General features: G+C 48.0%; 1 protein-coding gene across 1 annotated transcript in view; it reads left to right on the forward strand.

Annotated features, from left to right (window-relative positions):
• LOC139685592 (uncharacterized) overlaps nt 1-12,625 on the forward strand; it is a 79,258-nt gene that overhangs the window by 61,505 nt on the left and 5,128 nt on the right. Inside the window, exons 3-5 of the mRNA XM_071582536.1 lie at nt 49-2,020; nt 2,951-3,333; nt 11,095-11,257. Of these exons, the coding sequence (XP_071438637.1) occupies nt 49-2,020; nt 2,951-3,333; nt 11,095-11,257 (2,518 nt within the window). The remainder of the gene's footprint in view (nt 1-48; nt 2,021-2,950; nt 3,334-11,094; nt 11,258-12,625) is intronic.

Here is a 12,625-nt window from a genome sequence, read left to right on the forward strand (position 1 = left end):
ACGGACTGTGTAGTCCTTCATTCACTCCGCCGTCGTTCCATTTCACAGTGTTCACGGCGTGGGGCCGCCGCGTGGGCCGGAAGCTGGAGCAGCTGAGGCGCGGCGACTCCAGGGAGTCCATCAACAACGGCCAGACCTTCGGCTCCAGTTTGAGGAAGAGGTCATGGCGCCTCGGGCGGAGCGCCTCCGACTCCCGCTCGGACGTTTTGCCCGTGTCCACCGTGGCATCTTCCGCCAAGGAGAAGGTAGACCGAGCAGGCTCTATCAAGAGCTTCTTCCGCATGGGCTCCACTGGTGCCATCCACACGTACTCCTCGTCCGTGGAGTCTTCCTCCGGAAGGAAGGCCCTCCAGACCCCCGCCATTGTCTGCGGAGGGAGCGATGCCCGTACCGCTGGCGGAGTCCTCCTGAGGAGCTGTTCCACCTCGCAGCTGTCGACTTACGTGAGGGGAGAGGACCCAACCGAGGGCCTCGACTTGACCTCGTCGCTCAAGGGCGCCGATAAGACGGACCCCTCCGGTCGGGTCGTCGTGGGGTCCACGCCCCTCATCGAACCCGAGGCCAGCGATGCCGGAGACGCCGGTTCCGTGTCTGGCTTGACCTCCGCTTACGTGCCCACCAAAACGATGAGCTGCGACAACATCTCGGCGCTGGGCATGGGGGTCGGAGGGTCATCCGGGCGGAAGGGCCACTTTCCGTACGCTTTTCTCAGGTCCAAGCTCTCTGTCCTACCCGAGGAGAACGGGGGCAGCGTGATCAGCAGACGGAGAGTCAAGCCGCAAATGACCCAGGGCACGGCCTGCACTTCCCATTACCCCATTTGCGACGAGAACTGCGTGTTCAGCGACGACCAGGCGGGAGCGCGATCCTCACCTCCCACTCTGAGGGCCTTCAGGCTCAGGGCCACCTCGGAGGAGCTGTTCCACCGACTCTCGGGCTCGCCGTCCATCTCGGAGGACCCCTGCCGCATCCTAGTACCGGGGTCCGCCAGAACCCTGGGGCGTAAGGGTGACTTCTTCGAGTCCAGGTCCCTGAGAGTGCACCGCAACCACCGCCAAGCCATGAGCCAGTCGTACGCGGCCATCCCCTACCAGATCGACGAGGTCTTCCTGCCCCTCTCCACCACGAGACTCTCAGTCGCCCCTCAGGGCCATCCCCCCCTTTACATAAGCTCCAACGAATCTGGCTATGACAGCGACGGCCCCAGGGCCGGCGATGAAAGCTCGGACAACTACTCTAGGGTGTCTGGGAGCGGCGGTGGAGGAGTTGGCACGGGGTACAGAGCTGGCGAGTGTAACGGCACGAACCAGTGCGGGGGCTTGGCGGTCCAGGCAGGGGTGGACGCCGAAGACGGAGACAGCGGCATAGCCAACGAGAGCTCCGACTCGGGCTCCCTCCACGACTCGGAGCTAAGCACCGGAGTGGTCCCCGAAGGCAAGGAAGTGGCCAAGACCCGTCCCGACCCGAGCCCCCCTGGCGGGCACCAGGGGGACGCGGGGAAGGTATGGAGTCGGCAGATAGCGTGGCCGTCCCGCGGCATCACCAAGAGTCGAAGCGACACGCCCCTTTCCGCGCGGGAGGGCGGCGGGTGGCAGAGGAGGGCCTCCGGAAGGCTGCTCCCTCCCATCCCGCCGCCCTCGGCCGATCGCCCGCGCCAGCCCCACCACTCTTCCATCCCGGAGTCTCCGCTGGTCGACTCCCGCAACGCCCTCAGGGCCGGCCGGGAGAAGGCCGAGTCGAGTCCGAAGGTGCTCTTCCGCCGCGGTGGTGCGGAAGCTGCGCCGGGGAGGCGCCTGCCTGACACCACGTCGATGGCGTCGTCGTCCGTCGGGGAAGGCGGCCGGCCGCCGGGCACGCTAAAGACGGCGTGCCGCAAGTTCAAGCTGATCCGGCTGACGAGGTCCGGAGACTCCGATCTCGGCATCTATATCTCACCTCGGCAGCTGCACGGCCCCCTGGGGATGGCCACGGTCAACGGCTACGTCATCGTACGCCTGGAGGAAGGTGGAATCGCGCAGAGGTGAGGGCGTGTCTCCTTGGCGGTCCGTTGGCGCTCGAGGGAGGAATTTGCGGTGGGATGGGCGACGCGGCTTTTGCGTCCATGATGTGTGGTGTCATGTTTTCGTAATGGGGGAACGTCATCGGTTGAAGGTCAATACAATTTCATCATCGGTGACAGGGGGTTGTGTGCTGAGGTAAGAAGGGAATTGTGGCCGGGACAAACTGGTCAACGAATTGGCTTCCGGAAATGATATCTTAACTTTGACGTCGGAGAAAAGGTGTGAGGGGAGGAGAGAAATATATACGTCTTATTTCACCCTATAACGAAAACATAGTCGTACCTCATGTCCCAAATAAATGTATTGTAAAACCAATATTGCTCATACGTATTCTCGTTAAACAATGAAGGTATCTCACAAAGTTATTTCTGTCAGTTTATTTTTAATTCTATGAATACCATCGAAGTTTTTTTTTCTTTTCTTAGGAGAGCATCCTGTGATCTAAATGATAAGCTCCTCTGTTCCTCCTTTGAATAATTTTCTCATTAAGGTTTTCAGGTACTGCTCAACTTTAAGCTACTGAGATACGTACATCGGGTAATCTCTCGGTATCCGGAAAACCCAGGCATGCAATGTAATGCGTGAAATTCATTGCCGTTTGTTTTGTAGCAGGCCCTTATGCTAGCTAGCGGGAAAATATTTAAATGAAGAAGTTCGTGAGTTATTTCGCATTGGCCAGTCCTCACGTTCAATGCTTGGCGTCCATTCGAGACCCACCTCAGGCGACACCGTCAGGAACTGAACAGGATACGAAGCAAAACTGCTCATTTCGTGAAACGTGCCTTTTGAGCGATCAGGGCGCATCGCATCCCAAGCCTGCTCGGAAGAGATGGCCTTCGCGACTTGACCGCTTCCTGTTTGCTTGACCCTTGTGTCGTCCGCTTTTTCAGGGACGGCCGCCTCTCGGTGGGCGATGAGATCGTCAACGTGAACGGGCGACTGCTGCGGGGGGCGTCGCTCGACGAGGCCGGCCGAGTGCTCGAGTCGCCGGGGGTCGAGCAGGTGGACATCGTGGTGGCGAGGGGCGGCGAGGCGCCGGGCGCCGACCCCCCGGCCACGGCGAGCGGAGCGGACGGGGAGACGCCGCCGTACCGACCCCGAGGCACCCCCGGCGCCGCTGTTCTGGCGGTGGCCTTCGAGAAGGGCACGGGCTGCAAGAGCCTAGGGTTCAGCATCGTGGGCGGGCGGGACTCCCCCAAGGGCTGCATGGGCATCTTCGTGAAGACTATCTTCCCGTCGGGGCAAGCAGCGGAGGAAGGGAAGCTGCTCGAAGGTATAAAACCATAAACACAGTAATCAACCCGAAGGTCGGTTTAGTGGGTGATGGTAGAGATCGCCCAGTACTAAGCCCTATACGGCGTGTGAAATTCACACATCAGGGTAGGGGGGCCAGTTCCTTTCCCTGTGCCGGCTATGGTTTCCCAGGAAGACCTGGTACCCGAAAAATCACTTTAGCTTGGGTGGAGCCACAGGTGCCCTGAGTGCCTTGCCCGGGAATCGAACCCGGGACCGGTAGAGCGTTGGGTCAGCAGCCCAACGCTCTACCCACTGGACTACCGCGACCCATGCTCGAAGGTATATATAAACAATTTTATTGCTCTGGGAGCAAAGTCCCTTGGAGCAGAATACATGTTACATGAGGTTATCAATATATATATATATATATATATATATATATATATATATATATATATATATATATATATATATATATATATCTTCGAAATGGAACGCTCTTCGGTGACGCACAAATATATAAAAACACAGATGTAGATTTTTAGAATATAGATACACAAAGAAAGGACACTCACAATATGTCATTTGACGTTTCGACAGCTCGGCTGTCGTCTTCAGAATAAAAGACGACAGCCGAGCTGTCGAAACGTCAAATAACAAATTGTGAGTGTCCTTTCTTTGTGTCTCTATATTCTAAAAATCTACATATGTGTTTATATATATATATATATATTTATATGTTTCGTATATATATATATATATATATATATATATATATATATATATATATATGTTTCGTATATATATATATATTTATATGTTTCGTATATATATATATATTTATATGTTTCGTATATATATATATTTATGTTTCGTATATATATATATATATATATAACAATAGTTATAATTACCACAGCGTAAATATTTAGCCTGATAGAACAGTAATAAAGTCATTTTGGTATTGTCGTAGACAGATATTCAAACATGTTCCCGTTGAATTACGATGTGTTCCTGGATAATTTTACTTTATTAGGCAAAGAGTTCCATAGTTTACAGGATGAAATACTGAATGACTTTTCATATATAGCCGCGCGGTATTTGGGAAGATTGAATGTTTATGTAATGCGGGTTGATCTCTTTGTTGTAAGTGAATCGGATATAAAATTTTCATATAAATATGAAGGGGTTTTAAAATTCAGAACTTTAAATAATTATGAGGCCTTTTGAAACATTCTCCTGTGTTTGAGTTTTAGCCAATTAAACATAGTATGGTAAGGAGTTACACGCTCATTAAAACGCATATTAAAGATGAATCGCAGACAAGAATTTTGGAGCCTTTGTAATTTTGTACTTAGCTCCTTATTCACATCAGCGTAGACAACTGAGCAATAGTCGAGATGTCGTAATACTAAGGTTTGAACAAGTTTCTGGCGTAATGTTATAGGGATTAGGTGTCTTAAATGCTTCATTGTGTAAAGAGTTTTGTGATCTTTATTAGAAATGGCATTTACTTGCTCGCGCCAAGTTAAGGTGCTGCTTAAATGAACTCCTAGGCTTTTCACTGTATTTGAGTAGTCAATTTGAATATGCAAAACACTTATTTTAGGGAGATCACTTACGAGCAGCATATGTACATTGGCGGTGCTTCCAAAGATTATCGACTTGGTCTTTTTGGGATTCAGATTTAGCCGATTTTCAGTCAGCCGTACACAGATGAGTTGGATATCCTTGTTGACCAAGTCGATGGCATGGTTAAATTTATTGGGTTAGGACTCAAGGTATATCTGTAGATCGTCGGCATGAAAGTGATGTTTACAATGAGTTATCAAGTAGCAAGTTCTTTTATGAAAATAGTAAATAATAAAGGTCCGAGAATTGATCCTTGTGGAACTCCGCATAGGCCAGGTTGGAAAACAGATACATTCCCGTCTTCATCTTTAACAGCTTGCTGGCGAAAAGGTCAGGGCCGGACGCCGCACACCCTTTCCTCCCTCCTTCCTCCCCCCGTCGCGCCCCCTCTGGGGTGTGCGCGTGGAGATCCCCCTGACCACCGAATGCGTGCCACTCGTGGGTCGGGTGCCCAAGCGGGAGAGTTTGGCGACTAAGGCCTTTGTCTTTTTTACGTTCTATTGCATTTTAATTAATTTCTTCCGATGGTCCATAAAGAGTTAATGTCAGATCTTTAAGCCGTATTGTTACTGTTCGTAATATTTCTGTCGGCTGTTCTCCGATCATTTGAGTGCGCCGACTACCGAGGTCCTTCGGCACTTCAGACGACCCGTTTCGCTTGTGGTGGAAATGCATGAAACAGCAAGCGATCAGGCGTGTTTCCGTAAAATTCAATAACTTAAGTAAAGCGTAGTAAATAGCTGTCCCCAGCACTTCGACATTACACTTTCACCTACTGTTTGAATCTCCTTAAAAACCCTCAATGCTGCGATTGCCTCATTTTCATTCCCTCCCGCTGCATTCATCCCAGACATAGTCATTTAGACGTAACTTCTTTAATCCATTCTTACATTCACCCACTCTACCCTGCCCCACCTCCGAAACAGGGTCTCATTTCCAGCGAAATAACTCCGCTCGCTATTAGTTCATCATTATTGTTTCGTGAAGACGTTTCTGCATTAATACCTTATTTTTTTAATTCTTCGTCTCCCTGGCTCTCCCGCATTCAGCGTTTCCATTGCCCGTCCTCTTTCGTGCCTCGTCCTTTTTTTCTCCTGAATATTACGCTTTTTCATTCGAGCATTCAGCATCTGCCATTCCTCCGATCACAGCTCCTTCACATTACCTTCAGTGCATTCAGAAGCGGCCATTCCTTTCGAATGCTACCTCATTCGCTCGTCCTTATTCCATTCTTTCGTTCATTCCCCTCAAGGCTCTAGCGCGCCCGACTCATCCTAAATCATGGACTCACCGCACTGCACCCCAACATATCGCCGCTCTTCGACTCACCCCTCTTTGGTGCTCCCTTCCTCCCCCTCCGGAAACACCAAACCGTCACTTTGCCAGACTTCCCCTCATCGCCCCGCACCCTCCCAGCACGTCGTCCGCCGTCACTTCTTGCTCTGCGCAAAACCTTTCGGGACGGCCATTCATTGCCCTCTCGTTTGATTGACCGACTCCGTTCCTTCGATGAACACCCCTCGCATTCCAAGGTCCAATTGTCGATGGGACGATGCCATGACCCCCTCTCTCGTGGGCCAAGTTTTTACGACTGGCATCCGCCATCGCCTTTTGGCATGTCAATGTGAGCGGAGAGAGGGCGCGCAGCGTTGCCGGCCCTCCGATCCGCGTGCCCCATCTTGAGGAAGCACGCACGTAGTGCAGCGTGCAATGACGAACCCGGACGCCGAAATCATCACGACTTGAGGGAAGTTGACATTCAACGTCCAGAGTGGAGTGCATCTGTCCCTCATCCGCTATTATCTCCGCTTTTACTCGGAACACTTGAATAAAAACTCCGCTCCGAATCCCCTCCGACGACTTCGTGGATTGTGGGCGTGCCCGGGACGGCGAGCCCGCGCGTCGCGAATCGGCATTCGTTCCTGGAAAGGGTGGACGGGGACACTCCGGCGCGTACCGCGGTGGTGGGGCGTGTGACCCCTCTCACCTTCAAAAGGGGTCGCCCCCTCTCCTCTTTCGTTGCGTTGGAGGGCAGAGCTGGAGAACCCTTCCGATCACGGCTCGTGGTGGGATTATATGTTATTCGCGAGTTCGGAAGTCATTACTTTGCGCTGCTTCGCACCCATCGAAGGCGGCCTCGACCCCCGAAGGTTTGTTGTTGGTTGGAGTAGAGTAGAGTCGAGTAGATATACCCTGAGGACGTTGCACTAGTCGGGCATCGAAACGTCGACCAACATGGAACAACCCCTGACCCGGTGGAAGACCCGAGAAAACTTCATCAAGCAAATACGCCGGGAAAGCACCACATCTTACTTCATATGATAGTTTTTCGTCTGAGTAAATTCCCAGATACTTGAATATTTTAACCCGTCTCAGTTGAGTTCCATATATTTTACATTTCGGGTTACTCTTAATATTCGCCTCAAATACCATGAATTTACTTTCTACCGGGGAAAGTTTCAATTCATTTATCTCCGCCTTCAAGGATTTGTATACATGTCGCTGCTTTCAATTAGATTTCATTTCGGTTATTTCCTGAAACTATCATAGCCATGTCGTCTGCATTAGCAGTTAGTTTGCAATTTTCCGGTAATTTTTACCCCAGGATGGAGTTCATGGTTGAGTTCCAGAACGTCGGACCGAGAACGGATCCCTGTGGGCAGTCTTGAGCTGTTGTTTTGGTGACCTTAACTGTGTTGGAACAATATGAGACACCTCTACCTTCAAAGTAGCTTCATGAAAGCCTAATAATACTATATAGCATGGAACGCCTTTCTTTTTTAGTTCTTCTATTGCGCATCGTCACCAGACTGAATCAAATGCTGCCTGAATATCGACTAAAGCAGCAAGTACATATTTTGACGATATATTAACAACTTCGGAAGTTCCCTGTTCTATTGCATCGGTAGTTTTACTTAGGGTACGAAACCCAAATTGGTTTACGTGAAATAGTTCATTAAATACCAATTTCCTGGTTTATTTTAGCCCTAATTATTTTCTCAAAACTATTCCCTAATTCGTTTGATAAGGTGATTGGCCTAAATGATTTGGGGTCCGAGTTATCCTTGTTCTAATCTTTTACTGTTGCGCGCAGTTGCCCTTCTTTCCATATTTTGGGGAAATAGGTGATTGTGACGCTTTTGAGTGATACGGCGGTCATTTTGAATCAAATCTCCGACGAGTTTGCGATGTTTATCGTATGTGGGAGTGATCGGACGTCCGCTGCGTGTTCCATTAACAATAACGGCTTTTCCAGGCTCGCAACCACGAAATTTTACTACCTATCGATTTACAGTAGACCTATCAACAGTATCGTCACAATAAACAGCCTTTAAACGACGATGAATATCATTGGCAGTCATTTTTGCAGCAGTTAAAAATTCGATAACAGCACGCTGTGTAACTCGCGTTGCCATAACACTAGAACACGTCTCCGTACTTCCGCTTCTCAAAATACACTGGACGAATGAAATGACCTCTAACCTGCGCATGCGTGTTGAGGGGGAATGTTACTTCCACATGCCACCAGGAGTACTTCTGAAGGTCATTTTTTTGTGGTCTACAAGCATGTGTGCATTAGTTTTCAGCCCACCCTCGTATGTTGTGAAATTTTCCTTGTAGATTAATGCGAATTGATTGTTTTCATTATGCATAAATATCTAAAATTGATTGATGGGATATTACCCTTGCATCGAGAGCCCAAGGGTTCTTCAGCTAGGATATTTTGGAAAGGCCTGCAACATCTCGACCAATTTAATATCTCATAGTTTTGAAAATAGGAATGAAACAGCATCAACGTGATGATTTATCTTCGGCAGGATAGAAATGAACGTCCTGGTTTCGGGGCTGGAATATGGAAGGCCTGTTTAATGCCGCTCGTCCAACATCCCACGATGCAGCTTTTCCTGGTTTCAAATGTCTTCTTATTCGTGAATTTTCTATGCTGGCACAAGAAAAGAAGAAGGTGTTGTCGCCTGGCAGCGAGCATAAAACACGTGCAATGAAATAATGTTTTTCAAGTATCCGTACGACGATGAATATCTACAATTTTGTGTTTCCGTGCTGGACCTCCCCGAAGAGCACTGTATTTGGTTTCAAATAATCCTTTTAAAATTATGCTCTCACATGGTTTTAAGGAGTGTTGGAACATTATATGGTAATGCAAGCATAAAATATTGTATGGTATTTTATGACAAACTTAATAGATTTCACTGTAAAATGTAAACAAAACGAGAACAAAGAGTTGCTGATTTCAAATATGAATTCGGCACAAGTATTTTCCAACAATTTCTATTTGTCTTAGGGGAGAAACCCTGCCCCTCCCTGGAAAGAGTTTTTGCTTCAATGAGGGGCCGTTCGAGTGTCAAGAAAGAAGGTTTAGACCACTTCTAAACGCCTCTTCCCCTATGGCAACATTCCCGAATCGCCGAATATTTGCCCAAGCGTAGTCAACATCGGGAATGTTTGCAGCAGTCCATTGCAAACCTTCGTGAGTTCGAGAACAGTACCAAACGTGTGAAATTATTTCAGTTTTTATTATTACCACACTTTAAATTTTCTTTCTTCCTCTTTTATTACTGTACTTTCCTTGAAAACATTTTAGTTGGGCTGGCTCTCATCTCCACGCACCGTGGCATCTATTATAGGAATGTTAGCATCCACTATGATAAAGTAAGCAAACTAATTTAATTATGTAATACCTTGAAACTGTCTTCGCAAGTAGTGAGTCGCTGATGGGTGATGATTGCACTTCAACGGACGCCCTCGGCTTTAGGCGGAGAAAGAAACGCAATGTGTGCCTTTTGGGTCATTTTGGAAGCATAGTTCGGAGCAATAACACCTTAAGAGTTTGTAATTTGGTCGTCTTCGGCGTCTCCCGACAGATCGGAGACTGTATAAACAAAGTTCACGTGTTTCGTTCCCTCGGTCAGACTTATCCAAAATGCCGGAAGTGTTTTTCCTAATTTTTTTAATCTTTAGAAATATATACTTTTTTAGAATTTTAAAATTGGTGTCACTGTTTTCGTGATTTTTTTAAGGCCTATTCTTTCGATTGCATGCATTACATGACAAATTGGCACTCAACTGAAGTACATTAATTTGAAGGTTTTCTAAGGTCATGTTTCCGCGAAATTACGGCCAAATGGTCGCACATCGTCGGCAAAAATTACTTAGTCTTGGATAATAAGGACAGAATGTTGAATAATATCGTGAAAATTCACGTTTGATATTTTTCGGTCAAGGTACGCGAACATGTGGACAACATCAATAAGTTCTTTCCTTGCATTTCCCCTTGTGTCGCTTGTTTCATATAAATGGCGCAGTGAGGACCCCTGGTGATTAAAAGATGCAGGTATACCACAGAAAATAATGTAAAGATCCTTGCAAACGTTCCATTTCTGAAAAAGAAGTACCGCGCTCAGGTTTTGTGTGCCATTATTAGTAAGAATCTCTTGGTAGCGAAGACTGTCGCTTAGACACGCATTAGCATGGTGTGCGCATCTGAAGGAGAAATAACAGCTCTCTCTAAGACGAGGCAGGGAAGGAACAGCGATCGTGGATCCGGTGTCGAGGATAAATAATTTCGGGACACGAACGTGGTACGGCGAGCGATTTTCAATTGCGACTAACTGTAGCGGCGCGATCATTTTTGGCAGCGAGTCCGTGGACTCAAGGGGGCTGAAGAAGCAGGGGGTGCTCCCCCCCCCCCCCATTTCCTCGCAGTGCTCCGCTACGTTTGAAGTGGAATGCGGCCGTTGGGGAAATGCCAGAACTCTAAATGTGCGTTGCTCCAATGTTGCTGCGTTGACACGTGGGAAAGTCCTCTGCTGCGTCAGCAACTCAAAGTGTAATATTTGAAAGTCAACCTGCGTGTTTTTTGAGTTATCCCAACACACTTTGGAATTTTTATGAACATAAATATTTCCGTTTGACAAGTAAATAATTCACTTTTTGCCATTCCAACGATGGGGTGCAATGACGTTCGATCGTCGAGCAATTATTGCATGATAGAAGAATCATGGCTAAAACAGAAGCCAACCATTAGATTGTGGTTCTATAAATCTGGCCGAGTCGCCGGTCCGCATTTGCGAGTGCTGATTGATCGAGATGGGGCGACGCGCGATTCAGGTGGTGCGCTTCATCGCGGTTCTCCCTTCGTTCGCAGGCGACGAAGTGCTGGCCGTCAACGGGGAGGGCGTCCACGGACTGTCGCACGCCGAGGCCATCGCCGTCTTCAAGAAGATACGCTCTGGGAGGGTGGAGCTGAGGATAGCGCGGAGGCAGCAACAGGTGGCGCCGGCGCCAAGGAGAGCAAGCAGCGCCCAGAGGTAGGTGCGGGGCGGGCGACTCGGGCCACGTGCTCGCCTGATTGCTGCGCGGAAAGCATTCTTTGGCCATTTTGTGCGTGCGTGTGTGTGTGTATCTATGTACATACACTCATTCAAACACGAAAACCCGTCATATGGCGAACAAATACTCATTCACATGGAAATAGATATAAGGAAAAGGGATAGGAACACACACATGGAAGTCCCATTCGAGGAAATGTTTCCGTACTTGTAATCTGCTAGATTCGGTCTTCCCCACCTCTCCTTTGTTCGTCCTTTCTAATGTCTGTCCCTTAATATTAGAATTAACAAACACCGGGACTCATGCAAGACTTCTGCCCTGATTGATATGCTCCCTATCCCCAAACACGCCTCCGAACACAACACTCCCTTTGATAAATGCTATAGAGTGTCCATCTAGGCATCCCTCCCACCCTCTGTTCCTGCACTGAAACTCAAAACATTAGAGACCCCCTTTATCTGGCTCTTGGACATAATAGGCATTAATTACCCTGATCCAAACATATTTTCATCCCCCCTCCCCCCATCACCTTCTACATTTTCCCAACCCTTCTAACACTGCCCCTCCAAACCCTTCCTTTCCGAATTCTCTCCACACCTTCCCCTTCCATCCATCGTTCCAGCCCTCGTATTCCCTTCAGTTCTATCCCTCTCTTCCTTGATGAAGGTGGCTGTGACCACCAAAAATTCGAAAGTTAGTGAGTCTCTTTTTTGTGTGTTTCTGTGTTTTTGTCTGTGTCCACTAGTGCTAAGTGTTATACATTATTATTCACGTCCGTGAGACTTTCAAAAAGTGTATTATATATATATATATATATATATATAAAAACACAGAAATCAACCCGAAGGTCCGTTTGGTAGGTGATGGTAGAGTTCACCCAGTACTAAGCCCTATACGGCGTGTGAAATTCACACATCAGGGTAGGGGGGCCAGTTCCTTTTCCTGTGCCGTTATGGTTTCCCAGGAAGGCCTGGTACCCAAAAAATCACATAGCTTGGGTGGAGCTGCAGGTGCCCAGAGTGCCTTGCCCGGGAATCGAACCCGGTACCCTCCGGTCAGTAGTCCCACGCTCTACCCACTAGACTACCGCGACCCACCTATATGTATATATATATATATATATATATATATATATATATATATATATATATATATATATATATATATATATATATATATATATATATATATTAGATATGGATATGGAAAGTCTGCAGAGGAAGGGTGAAATCGGTGTGCTGTACAGCAAAGTTAAATCGTTATCGGGAGGTAAGAAATAGAGATCTATGCTAACAGTTAGAGATAAGGCGGGTAAGGTAATAGTTGATACAGGAAAGATCCAAGAG

The sequence above is a fragment of the Hetaerina americana genome, unplaced genomic scaffold (genome assembly GCF_022747635.1).
Source record: "Hetaerina americana unplaced genomic scaffold, ioHetAmer1.1.p SCAF_118, whole genome shotgun sequence".
NCBI lineage: Eukaryota > Metazoa > Arthropoda > Insecta > Odonata > Calopterygidae > Hetaerina > Hetaerina americana.